The 22,846-nt window shown below is 38.6% G+C and overlaps 1 protein-coding gene across 1 annotated transcript in view; it reads right to left on the bottom strand.

The window, feature by feature from the left end:
• Positions 1-6,851: 6,851 nt before the first annotated feature.
• Positions 6,852-22,846, bottom strand: part of SLC17A2 (solute carrier family 17 member 2) — a 67,081-nt gene continuing 51,086 nt past the window's right edge. Inside the window, exons 3-12 of the mRNA XM_007177356.2 lie at positions 22,409-22,620; positions 20,341-20,574; positions 20,168-20,255; positions 11,814-11,900; positions 10,340-10,458; positions 10,056-10,217; positions 9,420-9,552; positions 9,187-9,334; positions 8,321-8,411; positions 6,852-7,113 (exon numbers count right to left, since the gene is read on the bottom strand). Of these exons, the coding sequence (XP_007177418.1) occupies positions 6,979-7,113; positions 8,321-8,411; positions 9,187-9,334; positions 9,420-9,552; positions 10,056-10,217; positions 10,340-10,458; positions 11,814-11,900; positions 20,168-20,255; positions 20,341-20,574; positions 22,409-22,620 (1,409 nt within the window). The 3' untranslated portion in view covers positions 6,852-6,978. The remainder of the gene's footprint in view (positions 7,114-8,320; positions 8,412-9,186; positions 9,335-9,419; positions 9,553-10,055; positions 10,218-10,339; positions 10,459-11,813; positions 11,901-20,167; positions 20,256-20,340; positions 20,575-22,408; positions 22,621-22,846) is intronic.

Below are 22,846 nucleotides of genomic sequence, written 5' to 3'. Positions count from 1 at the left end.
CAACCAATCATTTTATGAAATAACATGGAGAGGTTCAACCTTAAGACTAAAGACTAATCTTGAGAAGAAACTATTGAATTACTGAAAGAGTAAAAGAACTCATAAAGATTGATAAAAATTGACTTTGAAGAAATATATGAATAATGATGATACCTGCATGAAAAGAAATAGTTCCTCAATTTCATTGTACCTCACGTGTAAATAATATTCTAGGCCACCAATCTGAACCTGTCTGACACATTTTGGTTCTTCCCTATATCTGTATGTGAGGTCAAAGACCCCTTTACATACAACTTCTGGATGGCAGCATCAACATACACCATACCCTGAAATGGCTAAACAGCTCATTCTCAGGATTGGTTCCAAGAGCCTCAACAAAATTTATAGCTTCAGTTGCCAAACTGGCTGGAATTCTCTAGCTCCTGGGTGATAACAGAGTTGTAAGTATGGCTACTGTCCACTAATCTCAGTGATGTTCAGCCTCTGTGCTTTACTGAGACTATGTCTACGGTACCCAATTTCTCTTCTGGTTCCCTAGGGGCCAGGGTTAGAGGTGGAGATGGGTCCGTAGGGCTGGACCATTGGGGATAATTCACCCTTGAAACTAGGGAGTGCTTTCTGGAACCAAAGAATCACATATAAACAGGGAGTGGGCACTCCCCTGGTTTCAGAAAAACAACAGGACATGACCACTCTGAAAGTGGTCTCAACACAAACTGAGGGAAGCCGTTACATTCACCTGCTGGGGATGTCCATGCCTCTGCTCCCTTGGCACAACTGAGTCATTTAAATGAATTATTCATCATATAAACTGATATCACTTGGCAAAGAGCTCAGGTCCTAAGAATCGTAGTGGCAGTCGGAGCAGCAAGGGGGGTTCCCGAGGAGAAACCATCCCTGCTTTAGTTGGGCAAACAGCTGGCTTGGGTAGAACTAGTTCTATTCCACAATAATAAAAAGGAAAAAAATTAGATTTTATATAAATCTATTTCCAATATTTCTTACTCCTTCTTACTTGCATCACAACTTTATTTGGGGGAACTATCTCTTGCCCGTTGTGTGTAACCATATTGTGATAGTGAATCATGGTGCTCTGATCTCCTTCTGGAAGCTGAAAGGGTCAGTTGAGACTCTGCTCATCAGCTTTCCAGGCTCTGTTAAAGCCAAGGAGTGAGCACTTTACCTAAATTCCACCAATTAAATTCTCTCCTGAGACCTTAACTATTGAGGAGAGGGACAGGAGAATGGAGAACATAGGGTAAACCATATATTTTAGCAATGGAGCGAGCTGCTGTAGCTCAGACCTTTTGAGGCTGCCCGCTTCTTCAGGTTTCGCTTCAGGTTTCTTGCAGCAGCCCCTCCTTCAATTTCTTTGAATAAATCCACTGTGGCTTAAACAATCCAGCCTCATTGATGAAAACATTTTAAAAAAATTCTCAATATGAAAAAAAGGAAATCAACATCATGGGGTATAGATGATGGGCACATTTTTCTTGAGATTTTCTCAAGGAAGTAAGAGTAAATTCCTAAAACGTTCTCAAGGAAGTAAGAGTAAGTTCCTAAAACTTTTTTAAAGAACTCAGAACAAATATGTACTTTCTGAGGCAAGTTATAAAAATTAAAATATGACACTCGCTGAGAGGAAAAAGAAACTGATAGTATTAAAGAAAGATTTTAATTAACAAATAATGCTATGGCAAATTTTTAAAGCAAACCGGAAATAGTAAATATCAGAATGGTTACTGCTTAAAAATAGATAATTTGTATAGAGAAGTGGTTTTCAAACTCTTTTGATTGTGTACCACATGAAAGAATTTTGAAAACTTCAGGTACTCCCTTGAATATTTTTAACTTGACATCTAAAACTTTTCATCAAAAATAGAAATGACTTGCTTTGTAAATAAAAGAAAATATGAAACATAAAATGAGGAATGACTACAATTAGAATAAATATTTCATGACATGATTTTAATAAAAAAGTTTTAACCATCTTATTGTATAATTTATAGCAAATCTAGAAGAAATCACATAACTTTTTTGTCTGAAGATTTTATCGAATATATCTTGAAACTTTGTACTTTAGGAAAAGATTCCAACTTCATTTGAAAGAACCAGTTCCCTAACCTGCCTTGCTTCAGTTGTTCTGAACTCAGAACATTCCAACTCTGGCCAGTCTCTAATAAGAGCACACACAGCAGACAAGGAAAGGCAGGAAAACCAAAAGCCAGATGAATATTAATCATTAATAGGTAATCCCCAAAGCAATATTTGGAAACGATTTGTTTACATTCTAGGTATTGTTCCACAATAGATCGTGGATGCCTTTTTTCTTTTTTAATGGAAAGAGGGATAGTGTGAACATAGGCATATTTTCAGGCAATTTTAGGAAATAAGTTGGAACTTATGGAAGTCGGGGAAGACCTTGGGAAATGTGTTCATGTGCTTTCAGCACTGAGAAGTCCATGAAGAAAGCAAAGTAAAAGAAAAGAAAAAAAAGATACAAGGAAAGAAACTCTTAAGACTACTAGCTGAAAAGCAAATTATTCATAATGTTCAAGGCAACATTGGTTGAAAGTAATTTACACTTTATAACATTTTGGGGAAAGTATGGAATTCCAGGTTAAAGAGAGAATCCTGCACCACTGAGCCTAAATATATCTCTCCTACAAAAGTTAGCTGGCTAACCAGACTTCCTTATTATATTAGACACCAGAAAAGACTTGAAGGAAGTCAATACTGGCTAAGTTAATATTTTAATGTATTAAGGCTCCATAATGATAGTATGACATATGAAAACAGAAATTCTCCACTATTATGGGATTCAGAGGATTATCCAAGTACTGTTCCAAAATAATCTCCACTGAAATATTTTGAGAAGTGGGAGGGGGGTCGGTTCATGAAAAAAAATGTCAGTGGCGAGGGCTGGGCTATGCTAAGGTAAGCGAGAGGTGTCCATGGTGCAAAATTAAGGAGATACTCACTCTCATGTGCCAATCTTGTGCTTGCACGAAATGAGCCTGAGGAAGAGTGCCTCCCTGGGCACCTGGCTTGCCTCACCCTACTGACCCTTGAATTATATCCAAGTAACAGTGACAATTATGATGCTCGATAGAATGCAGTTCTTGTATGCAAAGTACTTAATGCAACACTAATACATTAACTGCAACAAGTTAGAGCAAAATTTCAGAGAACAGCAATGAAAACAAGGGACTGTACTTAGGTGAGATATTCGGATGTCTCAGTGAACAAGTTTCCTCATTGTATGTAAGGTAGGAGTCAACAATTGCTCTTTTACTCCACAGGTTATTAACTTAAGGAATAATGCATTTAGAAAACAATAAATTTGGGGTCACAACACAGTAAAATGTAATCTTCCCACACAAGAGGACTTAGAGTAGAAGCCTTCCTCTACGCTTTAAATTCTTTCATAATTAAATAAAAATAAATGAACTCAATATTCAAAACAAAATTTACAGGAAGTAAAACAAAGGGAAATAGGAAGTAAGAATGACAAAAGATTAAGCTAATATATTAAAAAATAAAAGACAAGCTCTCTTAGAAATAAATAAATCATAAGTGGTCTAATGAAGAAGCAGAAAGAAAGCACACATGAATCATGTCAGAGGTACAAAAGAAGCTCAAACCTCAGCTACAGAAAAAATGAATATATTGTAAAAAGATACTTGATAAACATAATAATTATATTTTGCAAATATAATTTAAATTGTGTATAAAATGGATGATCTTCCAAGATATCTTAAGTTGTCAAAACTGATGGAAGAAAATATAGAACCCCTTAACAGGCCCATACCATGAAGTAAATTAAGAACTTTATCAAAGAACTTTCCTCAAAGTAGCTTTAAGTCTGCATAATTTTACAAAGCAATGCTTTCAATCCTTCAGATAATAATAACAATGATAAAATTTCTGTTCTAGTTAATTTTTTCAGAGTACTGGGGAATAAGTTTCCCTTTCTTTTTTTGAAATCAGCATAAGCCCCATATCTAGATATGACATGCACGCATACAGAGCCAGTGTCATATACCAATACAGCAGCCAAAGTCCTAAATAAACAGTGAATCAAATCCTCTGGCTTATCGAAAGGATACTCAAGGAACAGTTTGCTCAACATTAAGAACTATATTAATATAACTCAATATTTAACAGTCAAAAGAGAAAAAGCAGATCATCTCATTGTTCAATAGATGTCAGTAAGCTATTCGAGAAAAGCGAATTAACTCACATTAATGTTAGAAATGAATATTAGAAAAGAATTGTTAAATCAGAAACAACTCTTTAGGATGGGGGAGATGGGTTAGAGATGCTTCCTATCAACTCAGAATGCATCTATTCTGAAGCCATTAGGAAAAGTGGATGGTAACTTTTTCAAACCATCAAATGGAGAAAGATAACTGAAGTGTCTCTGACACACAGATGTTATTTGTCAGGAATCAATCATAGCAGGTGCTCAGAAAGCCTAGAAGTGCTGAGCCATTATTCTTACCTTTACCACCGATGACAACCAATGCTTCCAGGGACTGGGTTTCTTAGGAAGAACAAGCTCATTCATTTTGCTGTTTGGGAACTTAGACTTTAATCCAAAAGCTGACAACACAGACTGTCGTGCTGCCTTCCTCCCTGCTCTGATGCTGGAGGGTCGGGCAAAGGAGGAGGAGACAGAGAATCAGGGAGCACGTGAAAGTAGAGACCACGCCTCCTTCCCAACTGCTCCATTTGTCAGACGTAAGCTGAAGAGAGAGGAGAAACTTTGAAGTGGATGAAACACTGAATTTAAGTAAATGTTTTACTTTTTATATACACAAAAACGTACGAATCATAAATATACACTTTTCACAAAGTAAAAACACCCATGTGACTAGCACCCGAGTAATAGGTCATTACCAGCACCTCAGGAGCCTCCTTGAAGTGCCCCCTTCCACTCCTATTCAAGGGGAATTCCTAACTTGATTTTTAATTGGATAGATTAGTTTTGTCTGTTTTTTTAAAACTATTTAAACTTCTTAAAGAAGTTTTTTTTGTCTTCTTTCATTTAAAATTGTGTTTATGAGATCCATCCATGGTGTTGTGTATTGTGGTCTATTTATTCTCATTGCTGTATGAATACACCATCATTTTATTTTACTCATTCTTCTCTTGACAATTTGTTTGCTGTTGGGCTACTATAAGTAGTGCTCCTATGAACACTGTTGTACATCTTTTTCCAAATGTCTATGTACGTTTCTAAGTGAAATGTCTAAGTCATTGGAATGTCTAAATTTAGCTTTAGGAGATATTGCCAAGAAGCTTTCCCCGAGTTCCGATTTATACTTACAGTCATAGGGTGTGAAAATTCCAGTTGCTCCACACCTTGCCAACGTTTGCTGTTTTCCATCTTCTATTTTGTTCTTTCTGTTAAGCATGTACTGGTATCTCACTGTGGTTTTGATGTTCATTTATCTAATGTCTAAGGAAGTTGAGCACCGATTTATATGTTTATAGACCACTTAGAATTTCTCTATTATGAAGTCTTTGTTCAAAATATTTGCCTATTGTGTTGTCTGGTTTTTTTTTGCCTGTATTTAATTTGCCTATATTTAATTTAATTAATTTTACTACTCCTCTCTTTTTTTCTTCATTTTGTTTACTACAAACTCTCCTTCCTCTCTAAATTGTAAATACCTAGAAGACAGAGCCAGAGTGTTCTTATCTCAGTATCACTCTCATAGCCTGTCAATCTGTTTTCTTTAAAGCACCTGCTCAAAAATACCTGTTGATTTGCATTAGGAGATTCTCTTTATCTGCTAAATTAGCCCAAGGCTTTAGTCCCTGTGGTTCTACTTGGCTTCTAAACATGCTAAGAATTTCTCCTCTGGAATAGTTGCAGCAAAACTGACATCAGCTTTCTGTGTAGAGACAACCTAGAGGATGTGTTTTAAGGGTTAGGAGATAGAATTAATTCCTGTTGGGGTTGATGATGACTATCTGAGAATCTCGGGCAAATAAGGAAAATCTGAAGAAGATCAAATGATCTTTTTCAATCCTAAAAAGGAATTTCTCTGGTGTGTGATATTGTTCCATGATTTCTTCCATCTTGTTATACCTTCAGTATTCTTCTCCTCCATTTAAGTCTTCATTTCATTTGAAAGTGCCTCTGTCATCTTCCTCTAATTTTCATTCTATGGACCAAACTATCTCAATGTCTCTTCTAGAACTGCCCACATTGCCTCCCTTCACATCCATTCTTTTTACATTGTAAGCTTTCCAATTCTATCTTCTCTCTCCCATGATTTTCAGTTAGCCTAATTTAATCTTCTCCTTTTCATTTCCTGGTTGTTAATCTCCTGGAAATTACCTAAGATAAATAAATATCTATTTTGCCTGATGGAAATAATCCTAATGTAAATAATTTTTAAATGGCCCATTTAATTTTAGCATGTGAATTTTAATAGAATGCAACCACATAAATAAACATCCATGTTTCTCAATGTATAAAAACAATAAAAATGTTAACACTGTGGATTACAGCCTTAAGATTCTGTGCTGAGCTCTAGAACATACAACTCTGGTTCTAGTAGATCTTCTCTGTGTCTATAATCACCCTCATGAAGGTACTTATCAGTGATTATTTTCACACAGTTTTTTATCTAGTTTCTTACAAAAAGGAAAATTCAAAGGCAACAGGAATTGATGTTTCATGTTTGTCTAGCAGTTTGTCAACCCTGGCTGCATGTTAGAAATCCTGGGGAGTGTCTAAAAATTAGTGATATCTGGGCTCTATCCCAGAGCAATTCATTCAGAATCCCCTGAGTAGAGCCCATTCATCTGTATATTTTAGAAACTCCCCAGGGAAATCTAACATGTAACCGAAATTGAGAACTGCTGAGCCTATGGCCAAGAATATGAAAAGAGAATGACGATAAGTGAAAAATGTTGAAAAAGTTAATGGTCAGTACTACATTTAAGTCTGCAACTATATCCTCAGAGACGGGTAAGAGTCCTCTCTTTGGCCCAGTGCTGGATTTCTGCTTGTCCAAATGTGAGGTAAAAAACCAGGCCAAACATGTTGACAGCAGCAGCAAGGAAAAAGACATTCCTCCATCCAGACACAGAATCCTGGAGAAAATTTTAAAAAATACACAGAATTATCAGCCTCACATTTCCTTCTCCACTAGTTCTAGAAATCCTCCATTTTGTATATTGCAACACTGATCACAAAGAATCTAGGGAACAATATGCAATAACCACTGAGCACCTTGAATTCTCAAAGAAGGTTTTATGAAACTGATGGAAACAAGAGGATGCTAAAATGAACACTGGGTTCTGGCTTGGGATGAACTTTTCTTTAAACCCAAATAAATTAACCTACACTAATGTTTTTCTCGAAATTTGGATCTCAGCATTCTTGAAAATATCGTATTACTCATTTAAAATTATGCCTAAAACAACAGCTTTAAGATTTTCACTCTTGTGCTCTCTCTGATTTGTTTTGTTTTTGACTGTCGACATCAGTCACAACAACCCCCTGGACGGACATCTCAATATGATGTGAGTTACACTTGGTCTGACTGTATGATTTTCCTCATACAGCCCTTGTAAGTCACAGTTCATTTCTGGCATTATAGTCAAAGTGGATTCCTAGCAATTTGGTCAAAAAGCAACCTGAAAATAGATCACCTAGAGATGTACTGAAAACAAAACAAATCTTTTTCTGTAAGTTGGCTCCTGCCATCCTGCCATCCCAGCCTGGTTCTGCCTTTCCATCCTCCCTACCAGCCCACACTTGGTACTGAGCAAGCCTCATGGGCTATGCTCCCTGCTCTGTGTCACAGCCTTTCTCTTTCCACCCACGATTTAACCTCTCTTCAAGCTGGCCTTGGGACCCTTTGGGTTTCCATTTTGTGATTTTTTTTAGAAATTGGAATTAATCTGAACAGACTGTTCATAACCTTCCCCTTCTGCTCCTGTGTCTTCATCTCTTATCCTTGACATGTATCATTCACTCTGGTCATAACTAAGAGCTGTTTCATACTTTTGTTCCTCTAGGAAGTCACATGTGCTATTTTCTGTGCCTGAACTGCTCATTTTCATTAATCTAATACCTATTCATTTTTAGAAATTCAGCTTTTACTTCTCTTTCCCTGGGAAATGTGAACTCCCAGACTCTGATTTAGAGTCCCCTACAAACAGAGTAATTGTGTTGGCATCCAGGCTTACTTTCCCCATCAGACCATAAAATCCTTGAGAACAGAGGCCCTGTTGTGAATCCCCAGTGCCTAAAACAATACCTGCCACTTTCAGATGTTCAATAAACTGGCCCAACCTGACTGATAAGGAATCCGGTGGCAGTGGAAGAGATGATTCCTGCGATGAGCCCAAATCCCCTTGAGATTCCCATGAGGAAACTTGCATACCTGCGGGGAGATGATTGTATATAGAAAGCTGCCTATTGCTTTTCAGCAACTCAACTTTAATGCAGTTCAGCTCTAATAGCAAAGTCATTTAGCCTAATTCAGTTTTTTCTGTTCACTTCAAGATAGTTAGGGCAATGTCTGTTTGCCAAACCTGAAATCACCTATCCACCGACTCAACAACTAGGAAACAATTCTGTCTCTCAGGAGCCCAGGTTCCCACCACAGCATCTCAGCATGGCAGGCAGTTTGTGCAGTGGACGAGACAACATACACTGGACAGACAGCCTGGGTCCAAATCCTGGCTCTGCCTTTGTGTGACCTCAGACATGTCACTTAAACTTCTTGTGCCTCAGTCATCTCCCTTATAAAGTGAGGATAACAATAGGACATGTAGTTATGCCGATCAGATGTGCTGATATATGAGAAGTCCTTTGAATAGGACCTGGCTCAGGGCAAGTGTATACATATGTGGTAGCTAATATCATCAACACTCTGGAAGCTTTTCCAAAACACATGTGTGGGTCATTTCCCAGAACGCACAGTCCAATCTCTAGTGGAGAAGCTAAGGAAGTTTCATCTACTTGTTACTGGCCAAGATTGGGCACCGTTGTTCTAAAAACGCCTTAGGTCATGGCCACGTACTGACATTTCTAGTTATTTGCTATTACTCTGCCATCATTTTGTGCATGTCAACAACAAGAAGTAGTTGCAAGAAGACTGAGGCCTAAACCTCCGGAAGGGCCTGGGGGAGGAGATAAAAGAGGTAAAATCTTACCTGGGAGCGACATCTAAGGTGTTGACGATGAATCCTGAATCACACAGGTTGCTGGTCCCAGGAATAAGTATCAGCAAAATAATAGTTGTTGTGTAACTGGAAGCCACAAAAGGCAGGGCAACAGCACACAGCGATGGAAGGAGGAGCCCTGGGCAATGGGGACACACCATCAGGAAACTTCTCTGACCATGTGTGGAAAAAGGGATTGGTTAACCGAGTCCCCCCATCCTTACCTAGGGATGAAAAGAGTTTTCGGACAGTGATTAATCTGAGAAGATTCCTGGACAGGAGGAAATCTGCCAACTGACCTCCTAGAATCGTACAACTTGAGGCAGCAATAAAAGGCAGGGAGGACAGAACCCCACTCTGAAGGAAGGAAATGTATACAGTGAGTAGTTACATATGAGGTGCAGATGGCACCAGAGTTCATCAGTTACACAGACCAACCGTTAGCCCACCCTCCTGACACTTGGAGTTGCTTTAAGGAAATTAGCATCCTTTTCCACATGAGGAGAACACTTTCTCAGGTAAGAGAGCCAGCACTTGCGTTACACTGGTCTCCAGAGAAAAGCACTACTCATTTCTAAGAGAAATTGAAGCATCAGCTAGTATGGCAGCGTTGCATAGTGGTTAAGAACACAGATACCGCAGCAGCTCTACCACTCAGTAATTGTGTAATCCAGGGCAAGTCATCTCCCCTCTGTGTCCCCATTTCTACACCTGTGCAAAGGAAATCATTACAATGTCTCTCAATCATTGTGAGGGTTAAAGGAGTGGTTATGTGTAAAGCCAGAATGTAGTAGGCAGCACAGAACAGTTTCTTCTTATTGCCATTATCATGTTCATAGAAGTACAGGAAGCATACTCACATCTCTGATGTTGACATGGAGCACAGAACTGATGTACGTTGGTAGGTAAGTTATGATTATGGTGCATAACCAGAAATGGCTGAAAAAACCCGTGAAAATGGCCCAAAGTGGTAGGCATCTGACCATAGCCTTTATGGGGACAGATCGTCTAGGAGAACTGGACTGAAAGGAAATATCTAATCAGTATGGGTATTGGAACAGGACAGAGGATGCCTCTCCTGAGAGCCCCACACCCTACCCTGGAGATCTCTGCATGGCCCACAGGTAGAAGGGCTGCACTGTACCTGTTGAGCCAGTGAAGACACGATGTGGTCCTTTTCCCTGACGCTTATGCATGGGTGATGCATGGGGTCATCATAAATCACCATGAACCACAGGAGACAGCAGACGCAGCCAATGCTACCTGGGAAGCTGGGATCCAATTAGTTTTCAGGTAGATTTGTGTGCTAGGGGAAGGGAGTTTCCTCTGAAGTAGCACACCTCACCCCAAAACACACATATCAATTCATGGTTGTTCCACCATCATGACCTAAAGTTTCCCACTTCTTCATCTCAACTCATCTACAACTCCCCTTTTGACTAAATGTAGAGTGCCATTTGTGAATGTCAGAGCCCTCTCGACAGAGCAGGAGCATGAACGTACCACTGTATAGTTGATCAGTTACTCTTCAGACTCCAGTGGATATATCGTGGTGTGTCATTAGCAACAACTTCTTAATACACACATTACTGTCTTATTTTAGAAGATCTGAATAGTCAGGATTGAAGAGAAAGGTATTCAACCATATACAAAACAACCTGCCATAAAATGAGTGTGGCGAGGAAAATTTTCCAACACATTTGCAAAAGACAGTGTTATCTGTATTCAAACAATACATCCATTATGGATTTCCAGAAAAATATTTATTGACAGTACCTGATCAACATGTGTGGACAAAAATGACCTGGGATTAGCATCATTAATGAGAAAGCCATCCTAGCTGGAACCATATTGAGAATAGAAACTTGTCTCATTGCTGAGATTTGTCACCTGAAGAGGTTCTATGTTAAAAGACTCTGTGGACTAATGTTCTTTAAATTTCCTCTAATTACTGGATTTATCCATTCTTTTATTTATAAATCTATAAGTCAGGCACTATGATAGTACCAAAGTGATAAAAAAAATATGGAATGAATTTCTTGCCTCAGTCATTTCATAATCTAGTGGAGAGGGACAAGGGGAAATAAATAATTACATGCCAACACAGCCTAGAAAAGAAATTATCAGTAAGCATCATAGAGGACAGAAAGACTTAATCTGATGGGATAAGTCTTGGTAGTCCCCATAGGGAGGTGTACGTTTAATTTGAGCTTTGCAAGATTCACCTGGTAGAAAATAGGTTAAGGGCATCTTGGCAGAAACAATAATTATAATAAAATATGAAGACATATTGAAAATGTGCTTCACCAGCTCTGACATGTTAACCACATAGAGCAACTAGACCTGGTGTTTCAGACGTGGTGGCAGAGATTCTACAGAAGATGCCTGGGGTGGGTGTGTAAGGCTACACTCCTGATATCTCAGAAGTCAGCACCATGAAGATGGTCATCTCTTAGACTAGACTAAGAAATCTACCAATCCTCAACATTCTTCGTCATCTTCCATTTAACAATGGACATTTTCTCTCAAATGGGAAGAATGTGGGCGATAGGTAATGTAAGCATAAAAACAAATGCCTGGGAAGTGGAGGTGTTAGGAGTTAAGAGAAAGTGACTCACCAAAGATGTAGAAGATAAAAGGCCAGCCCAATGCCTGTGAGATTAGTCCCCCCACACAGAGGATGGTGAAGGACCCAAACGCTGCCCCTGAAGAGAAGAGGGATAAAAAACACTGAGGAAAATAGCAAAGGTTGAGACTGAGTGACTTCCCTGGATGTTGTCCCAACAAAGAGGTGGCAGACTTAGAATTACTGGGTGATGAGAGTCTTTCTTCCAGCTCACAGATCTACCCCGATAAGAGATCTTGAGAAGTCATGAGAAGTAGTTAGAATTAATAAATAATAACAATATGCCACCTGATACTTCAATGGCTCCTTAACTCCAATGTGACCAAATACAAATCCCTTTGTTTGTCATAGAAACTCTCTGCAAACATAGCCCACAAGTATTTCCTTATAATTAGAGTTACATTCTGGCAGGGGCAATATGAGGTTGGCAACAGAAAAGGAAACTCTTACAAAAACTAATAAGATAAAGTCCTTGACCTCAAGGGGATTTCAGCCCAGTTGCAGAGAAAAACGTGAACAAAATTCACTATTATAAGTGTAATACAAGGTAGACCTTGGAGTCTGAACATATTTTTCAGAGACCCATAATAAGAAATGTATCTTTCATGGCAACACAATATATACACAAATACACACACACACACACACACACACACTTCAAACAAGAGTTTCATGAATCAATACTTAATCTTACCGTGTGCAACTCACTCCAAAATTTTCCATTCTATTCTATTCACTTTCATTTTAAAAATACTGGTTTTGACCTACTTAATTGATTTTATGACCCCTTCAATGGGTCCCAATATGCAATTTGAAAAAAAAGAATGTGGAATATAAATATGACAATAAAACTACAATTTTCTTTGAAAGTATACATGAGGAGAAAATTAAAACTGATGATAAGATTCACAAATTGTTTACATGAGCTAATAGTAGGATGGATGGAATTTTGGTAAAAGAAGCTGGGAGCAAAAGACCTTCCAGGAAAATGAGCCAGTAGAAATAGAGTAGGAGAGAAGTTAAGTGCAGACTGTACATGCTACAATCTGAGCACTGCTTACAGAGGGATGTTGAGCACAAAGGCAGGTTGGGACCAAATGGTAGAGCATCTTTATATCCATGCAATAAGGGGGTCAGTCTTCTTCTGTAATCATGAAGGCACACACTGAAGATTCCTAAGCAGGTTAGCAAAAATGCCCTGTCTGTGCTTTAGGGAGATAACTTGGCTTTGATGAGAAGTTTGAAGGAAACAAAGCTAGAGGAGAGAGAAGACCAACTGAGCATTTGTAGATAGAGGAGATGGTGACAACTGCAACGGAAGGAGCCACACAGGACGGTGGCTTTAGAGTAAAAATCTGCAGGATGCAGTCATGCATTGGACTGGGGAGTGAGAGGCTTGATGACCCTCAGTTCTGTTCTTCAAGTACACATTCTCAGTGCTACCAGTTGGGGCAAATAGCAATGATGTAGTTGTCAAGTCCTTATGATCACACGCTCTGGTGGGGGAGTGTAACATGGTGATTGAGAAGGTGCACTCTGGGACCAAATTGCCGGGGCTCAAATCTCAGTTCTACTGTCAGCTAGTTATTTGTCTCTGGGCAATTTACTTAATCTCTGCATACTTTAATTCCCTCCTTTGTAAAATGAGAGTTAAGATTGGTTCAAGGTGGCGGAGTAGAAGGACATGCTCTCACTCCCTCTTGTGAGAACACCAGAATCACAACTAACTGCTGAACAATCATCGACAGGAAGACACTGGAACTCAGCAAAAAAGATAGCCTACATCCAAAGACAAAGGAGAAGTCACAATGAGATGGTAGGAGGGGTGCAAGCACAATAAAATCAAATCCCATAACTGCTGGGTGGGTGACTCACAAACTGGAGAACAGTTATACCACAGAAGTCCACCCACTGGAGTGAAAGTTGTGAGCACCATGTCAGGCTTCCCAATCTGGGGGTCCGGCAACAGGAGGAGGAATTCCTAGAGAATCAGACTTTGAAGGCTAGCGGGATTTGATTGCAGGACTTCGACAGGACTGGGGGAAACAGAGACTCCACTCTTGGAGGGCACACACAAAGTAGTGTGCTCATCGGAACCCAGGGGAAGGAGCAGTGACCCCATAGGAGACTGAAGCAGACATACCTGCTAGTGTTGGAGGGTCTCCTGCAGAGGTGGGGGGTGGCTGTGTGTCACTGTGAGTACAAGGACACTGGCAGCAGAAGTTCTGGGAAGTACTCCTTGGCGTGAGCCCTCCCAGAGTCTGCCATTAGCCCCACCAAAAAGCCTGGGTAGGCTCCAGTGTTGGGTTGCCTCAGGCCAAACAACCAACAGGGAGGGAAATCAGCCCCACCCATCAGCGGACAAGTGGATTAAAGTTTTACTGAGCTCTGCCCACCAAAGCAACAGCCAGCTCTACCCACCACCAGTCCCTCCCATCAGGAAACTTGCACAAGCCTCTTAGATAGCCTCATCCACCAGAGGGCAGACAGCAGAAGCAAGAAGAACTATAATCCTGCAGCCTGTGGAACAAAAACCTCGTTCACAGAAAGATAGACAAGATGAAAAGGCAGAGGGCTATGTACCAGATGAAGGAACAAGATAAAACCCCAGAAACACGACAAAATGAAGTGGAGATAGGCAACCTTCCAGAAAAAGAATTCAGAATAATGATAGTGAAGATAATCCAAGACCTCGGAAAAAGAATGGAGGCAAAGATCGAGAAGATGCAAGAAATGTTTAACAAGGACCTAGAAGAATTAAAGAACAAACAAACAGAGATGAACAACACAATAACTGAAATGAAAAATACACTAGAAGGAATCAATAGCAGAATAACTGAGGCAGAAGAACGGATAAATGACCTGGAAGACAGAATGGTGGAATTCACTGCTGCAGAACAGAATAAAGAAGAAGAATGAAAAGAAATGAAGACAGCCTAAGAGACCTCTGGGACAACATTAAACACAACAACATTCGCATTATAGGGGTTCCAGAAGGAAAAGAGAGAGAGAAAGGACCCGAGAATATATTTGAAGAGATTATGGTCAAAAACTTCCTTAACATGGGAAAGGAAATAACCACCCAAGTCTAGGAAGTGCAGAGAGTCCCATACAGGATAAACCCAAGGAGAAACACGCCAAGACACACAGTAATCAAATTGGCAAAAATTAAAGACAAAGAAAAATTATTGAAAGCAGCCAGGGAAAAACAACAAATAACATTCAAGGGAACTCCCATAAGGTTAACAGCTGATTTCTCAGCAGAAACTTTACAAGCCAGAAGGGAGTGGCATGATATACTTAAAGTGATGAAAAGGAAGAACCTACAACCAAGATTACTCTACCCAGCAAGGATCTCATTCAGATTTGATGGAGAAATCAAAAGCTTTACAGACAAGCAAAAGCTAAGAGAATTCAGCACCACCAAACCAGCTCTACAACAAATGCTAAAGGAACTTCTCTAAGTGGGAAACACAAGAGGAGAAAAGGACCTATGAAAACAAACCCAAAACAATTAAGAAAATGGTCATAGGAACATACCTATCAATAATTACCTTAAACGTGAATGGATTAAATGCTCCACCCAAAAGACACAGGCATGCTGAATGGATACAAAAACAAGACCCATATATAAATGTCTACAAGAGACCCACTTCAGACCCAGGGACACATTCAGACTGAAAGTGAGGGGATGGAAAAAGATATTCCATGCAAAAGGAAATCAAAAGAAAGCTGGAGCAGCAATACTGATATCAGATAAAATAGACTTTAAAATAAAGAATGTTACAAGAGACGAGCAAGGACGCTACATAATGATCAAGGGATCAATCCAAGAAGAAGATATAACAATTATAAATATATATGCACCCAACATAGGAGCACCTCAGTACATAAGGCAACTGCTAACAGCTCTAAAAGAGGAAATTGACAGTAACACAATAATAGTGGGGGACTTTAACACCTCACTTACACCAATGGACAGATCATCCAGACAGAAAATTAATTAGGAAACAGAAGCTTTAAATGACACAATAGACCGGATATATTTAATTGATATTTATAGGACATTCCATCCAAAAATAGCAGATTACACTTTCTTCTCAAGTGTGCATGGAATCTTCTCCAGGACAGATCACATATTGGGTCATAAATCAAGCCTCAGTAAATTTAAGAAAATTGAAATCATATCAAGCATCTTTTCTGACCACAACGCTATGAGATTAGAAATCAATAACAGGGGATAAAACGTAAAAAGCACAACCACATGGAGGCTAAACAGTACGTGACTAAATAACCAAGAGATCACTGAAGAAATCAAAGAGGAAATCAAAAAATACCTAGAGACAAATGACAATGAAAACACGACGATCCAAAACCTATGCGATGCAGCAAAAACAGTTCTAAGAGGGAAGTTTATAGCTTTACAAGCCTACCTCAAGAAACGAGAAAAATCTCAGATAAACAATCTAAACTTACACCTAAAGGAACTAGAAAAAGAAGAACAAACAAAACTCAAAGTTAGCAGAAGGAAAGAAATCATAAAGATCAGAGCAGAAATAAATGAAATAGAAACAAAGAAAACAGTAGCAAAGATCAATAAAACTAAAAGCTGGTTCTTTGAGAAGATAAATAAAAATGATAAACATTTAGCCAGACTCAAGAAAAAGAGGGAAAGGACTCAAATCAATAAAATTAGAAATGAAAAAGGAGAAGTTACAACAGACATCACAGAAATACAAAACATCATAAGAGACTACTACAAGCAACTCTATGCCAATAAAATGGACAACCTGGAAGAAATGGACAAATTCTTAGAAAGGTATAAACTTCCAAGACTGAACCAGGAAGAAATATAAAATATGAACAGATCAATCACAAGTAATGAAACTGAAACTGTTATTAAAAATCTTCCAACACACAAAAGTCTAGGACCAGATGGCTTCACAGGTGAATTCTACCAAACATTTAGAGAAGAGCTAACACGCTTCCTTCTCAAACTCTTCCAAAAAATTTCAGAGGAAGGAACACTCCCAAACTCCTTCTATGAGGCCACCGTCACCCTGATACCAAAACCAGACAAAGACACTACAAAAAAAGAAAATTACAGACCAATATCACTGATGAATATAGATGCAAAAATCCTCAACAAAATACTAGCAAACAGAATCCAACAACACATTAAAAGGATCATACACCACGATCAAGTGGGATTTATCCCAGGGATGCAAGGATTCTTCAATATACACAAATCAATCAATGTGATACACCATATTAACAAATTGAGGAAGAAAAACCATATGATCCTCTCAATAGATGCAGAAAAAGCTTTTGACAAAATTCAACACCCATTTATGATAAAAACTCTCCAGAAAGTGGGCATAGAGGGAGTCTACCTCAACATAATAAAGGTCATGTATGACAAACCCAGAGCAAACATCATTCTCAATGGTGAAAAACTGAAAGCATTTCCTCTAAGATCAGGAACAAGACAAGGATGTCCACTCTTGCCACTATTATTCAACATAGTTTTGGAAGTCCTAGCCACGGCAATCAGAGAAGAAAAAGAAATAAAAGTAATACAATTTGGAAAAGAAGAAGTAAAACTGACACTGTTTGCAGATGACATGATACTATACATAGAGAATCCTAAAGATGCCACCAGAAAACTACTAGAGCTAATCAATGAATTTGGTAAAGTTGCAGGATACAAAATTAATGCACCAAAATCTCTTGCATTCTTATACATTAATGATGAAAAATCTGAAAGAGAAATTAAGGAAACACTCCCATTTACCATTGCAACAAAAAGAATAAAATACCTAGGAATAAACCTACTTAGGAAGACAAAAGACCTGTGTGCAGAAAACTATAAGACACTGATGAAAGAAATTAAAGATGATACCAACAGATGGAGAGATATTCCATGTTCTTGGATTGGAAGAATCAATACTGTTAAAATGACTATACTACCCAAAGCAATCTACAGATTCAATGCAATCCCTGTCAAATTACCAAGGGCATTTTTTATAGAACTTGAACAAAAAAATCTTAAAATTTGCATGGAGACACAAAAGACCCCAAATAGCCAAAGCAGTCTTGAGGGAAAAAAATGGAGCTGGAGGAATCAGACTCCCTGACTTCAGACTATACTACAAAGCTACAGTAATCAAGACAATAGGGTACTGGCACAAAAACAGAAACATAGATCAGTGGAACAAGATAGAAAGCCCAGAGATTAACCCACACACCTATGGTCAACTAATCTATGACAAAGGAGGCAAGGATATACAATGGAGAAAAGAAAGTCTCTTCAATAAGTGGTGCTGGGAAAACTGGACAGCTACATGTAAAAGAATGAAATTAGAACACTCCCTAACACCATACATAAAAAGAAACTGAAAATGGATTAGAGACGTAAATGTAAGACCAGACACTATAAAACTCTTAGAGGAAAACATAGGAAGAACACTCTTTGACATAAATCACAGCAAGATCTTTTTTGATCCACCTCCTAGAGTAATGGAAATAAAAACAAAAATAAACAAGTGGGACCTAATGAAACTTAAAAGCTTTGGCAAAGCCAAGGAAACTACAAACAAGATGAAAAGACAACCCTCAGAAAAGGAAAAAATATTTGCAAATGAATCAATGGACAAAGGATTAATCTCCAAAATATATAAACAGCTCATGCAGCTCAATATTAAAAAAGCAAACAACCCAATCAGAAAATGGGCAGAAGACCTAAATAGAGATTTCTCCAAAGAGTACATACAGATGGCCAAGAAGCACATGAAAAGCTGCTCAACATCATTAATTATTAGAGAAATGCAAATCAAAACTACAATGAGGTATCACCTCACACCAGTCAGAATGGCTATCATCAAAAAACCTACAAACAATAAATGCTGGAGAGGGTGTGGAGAAAAGGGAACCCTCTTGCACTGTTGGTGGGAATGTAAATTGATACAGCCACTATGGAGAACAGTATGGAAGTTCCTTAAAAAACTAAACATTGGGGGCTTCCCTGGTGGCGCAGTGGTTGGGAATCTGCCTGCCAATGCAGGGGACACGGGTTCGAGCCGTGGCCTGGGAAGATCCCACATGCCGCGGAGCAACTAGGCCCGTGAGCCACAACTACTGAGCCTGCACGTCTGGAGCGTGTGCTCCGCAACAAGAGAGGCCGCGATAGTGAGAGGCCCACACACCGCGATGAAGAGTGGCCCCCACTTGCCGCAACTAGAGAAAGCCCTTGCACAGAAACAAAGACCCAACACAGCCAAAAATAAATAAATAAATTAATTAATTAAAAAAAAACAAACAAACATAGAACTACCATACGACCCAGCAATCCCACTACTGGGCATATACCAAGAGAAAACAATAACATAAAAAGACACATGCACCCCAATGTTCACTGCAGCTCTATTTACAATAGCCAGGTCATGGAAGCAACCTAAATGCCCATAGACAGACGAATGGATAAAGAAGATGTGGTACATATATACAATGGAATATTACTCAGCCAAAAAAGGAAGGAAATTGAGTCATTTGTAGAGACGTGGATGAATCTAGAGACTGTCATACAGAGTGAAGTAAGTCAGAAAGAGAAAAACAAATATTGTATATTAACGCATATATGTGGAACCTAGAAAAATGGTACAGATGAACTGGTTTGCAGGGCAGAAATAGAGACACAGATGTAGAAAACAAACATATGGACACCAAGGGGGGAAAGCAGTGGGGGGTGGGGGTGGGGGTGTGATGAATTGGGAGATTGGGATTGACATGTATACAGTGATGTGTATAAAATGGATGACTAACAAGAACCTGCTGTATAAAAAAATAAATAAAATAAAATTCAAAAGAAAAGAAATTGAGAGTTAAAAATTATCTTCAAAGGGATGTTGTGAATATTAGCTCAGAAGAGTAAAGAACTCAGAATAATGTGGGCTCTTGAAACTCTGCTTTCCAGACTGATTTATCTCCTTACCACTGATAGTCTTAATTCTCATTTGCATATCTTTGCTAAAATGGTGTTTATGCAGTTTACTTGGGTTTTGTTTTGTTTTTTTTTTTCTATTTTTTCAAATTCTTAAAGTTCTAAACTTTTCCCTACAAGGCTTTTCTGACTAACCTCACAATGCTCACAATGGTCTTTTCTGCTTCTGAGTCTTGGTGGCTTTACAGCACAGATGTATCTGTCTTATTTGTTATGTGACTGTCTTATATTGCTGAATATTTTTACAGCACTTTCCTCCCTGTCCCCCAAACCATCCTATGCATAGAAGGAAAGATGTAATAGGGTGAAGCAGATTACAAACTTGTGATCTGTATGTATATCCTTACCTGATCCTGCAATGCTGGTGAGTTTGCTTCGTTCAAGTGGGGGAGCCCATTTTGCCCAAATTGTAAACTGACCTGTCCATGCCATTCCCTGAAATGAAAATCATTAAGACTCTTGATCTCTAGTAGAATTCAGGAATCCATATCGCACACAGAATGAGAAAGTAACCGGCTACCTGGGCCATGCCCTGGACTGTCCGAATCACAATAACCAGAATCACTCCAAAGTCAGCAGCCAGTGGTGTAAGGAGGGTGAGAAGGGAGGAGATCAGCAAACCAGCACCAAGCATCTGCTTTGCTCCAAATATCCCTGCTAAATAGCCACTTGGGATCAGAGTCAGTATTATCCCATAGCTGATGGAGCTAAAGATGATACCCTGAGTCTCTGGGCTCCATTCATATACAGAGGCCTGGGGGGAAAAAAAGGAAAATTCTTTGCTAAGAATTTCTTTTATAAAAATTCTAATTTATAGCCAGAGCTGCTTGGGGTTTTGACCCTCCTATAAAATACCAATTTTGGCTTTCCTCCATTTTTTAACCAAACAAATATTCCACCTTTTCCAAACAACCAATTATATCTCTAATTTGCTCCTCTCAGAGGGAGAAAAAAACAGAGAAATGAAGAAGAAAAGGAAAAAAAATAGAGAAATGAAGAAGAAAAGAGATAAAGAAATGATTACATAGGTAGTTGATAGGAAGATGTAAACGAAATATAGTGAAAGAGTTTCTTTTAACTATTTTGGTTCTAGTAAATAATTCAGGTGACATGCTGACTCTCATTTCAAAAAATAAGGAAAACACATCTTTACTGAATGCTTATCAAAATTAGTCCCTAAAATCAAGTTTAGGAATCATGGTCTGCCCTAGCAGAGGTGACTTCCTAAAACACATATTACACATTAATAAGATCACATTTTCTTCTGATGTAACCCAATAAATAATTTTGATAGACCACTAGATACATGGCATCATGGTACAAATTGAAGTAAAGAGCCAAAAAATGTAAAATATGAAATATTTTGTCCACTTAAAATAACTATAAATAATACAAGATATATGACTCATGTCAGAATTCAAGTTTGAGGATGAATGGCAGTAAAATAGGGACTTTGAGAAGAGGGAAGAACAATTTGGGAAGGTCCCAGGAAGGAAGAAGTACTTGAACCATTCTTTGAAGAATGCCTATGATTTGTATAAAGAGAAATAGGAAAACTCATTCTTATTGAAGAAAAACAGCAAAAGTGGACTTGCAGTATTTGGAATGATACCCAATGAAACTAACTGGAACTCTGACTTGCTCAAAGACTCTCCCTGGGCCATGGATAGCAGATATGAGTGTGCTGAGAAGTGCGCCCAGGTTCTGGAGAAGTACAGCATCTCAAGAGAGGAGTTCGTGACTTGAAGGTATCCTGGATTCTTGAGCACAGGTGTGTGAATGTGTAGAATGAATGATGGAAGAAAGACTGGAGACAGAGAGGTCATTATAAATAAGCTGGCTTCAAGGTAACAAAATCATAAAATACGAGGATGACTTTAGAAATGTGAAATAAATGTTAGTTTAAAGAAAAAATTTAAATGGGTTATAATCATGATCCTTATACAAATAAAAAATGAACATGTAATAAAGATTTTATTTAACTCATTGATTAATGGGGGAATTGGTAAGATGTTACAACTGGCCCAAAGGAGAATTCAAAGACCCACACGTTTATAAGTGGGAAGTAATGCTGAAATAGATTTTAAATATATAGCAAAACTGGCTTATTCAACTGAGGGGCAAGTGGAGGAGAGTAGCAATTGATTTTTCACAGAACAAGATTCATTTGCAGAGCTATGGGCAAGAATCATTTGCATTACTATTTATTACATAGAACTTACTGAGTTGTAAAATGGCTCAAAGACTATGAAAAGTACAGAGACCTGCTTAGAATCAGGCAGAAGGATGTGCTTAGATACATCCTAGTGCCTAGTTTTTCATTGAAGATACCCAGTAATCTATTCCTTTCTAGAAGTGTTCACAATTTTTTCCTATAGTCCCCACTCCCAACCTTGTAATCATAATAATCTCAGTGAGACCATTTTAATCACAGAGGTAAGCAATATCTCAAAGAAAAATAATTCTAGTCCTTTTTAGTTTGCCACTGAAAATTCATGCTTCTATATGCCACAGAATCAAGATACAAGTCTTCCTTTCAAACTGGGTTTTCCCTCTCAACAAAGAGCCTTGGTCTCCATTATACTTACTCCTGAATTAAATTCCTTGGTGGATCTGTTGGAGCGATTGAGGGTGAATGCAAGAGGTCTTTCTGTGGAGGCATTGAATAAACCAGGCTGCTGAGTGCTATTCACCATGGCAATGATTGCAATGCTCAGACTCACACGCTGGGTTATCACGGTAAAGTTTGAGAAGTGCATGATGAGAGCCAGTCCATAGCGTAATGAACAGAATTTGGGAACTAGAGAATAACACAGATGTCTGCAGTGAGTATCCTGACTGAGATCACCTTCTTTCCATTTCGCCCACTGCTAAGTCTGAGAAAACTACAGATGATTTCACGCAGTCCCACTATCTTTTTTCACCGAAATAATCATGACTACAACCCTTCTTTGTCATATTCTTTAGTTGGCTTCAAGACAATAAATCGGGGATCTTACCATCAAGCAAAACAAATATGGCCTTTT

This window comes from Balaenoptera acutorostrata, chromosome 10 (genome assembly GCF_949987535.1).
Source record: "Balaenoptera acutorostrata chromosome 10, mBalAcu1.1, whole genome shotgun sequence".
Lineage (NCBI taxonomy): Eukaryota > Metazoa > Chordata > Mammalia > Artiodactyla > Balaenopteridae > Balaenoptera > Balaenoptera acutorostrata.
The sequence above is the reverse complement of the archived record's forward strand: the minus strand, read 5'-3'. Positions and strand labels throughout refer to the sequence as shown.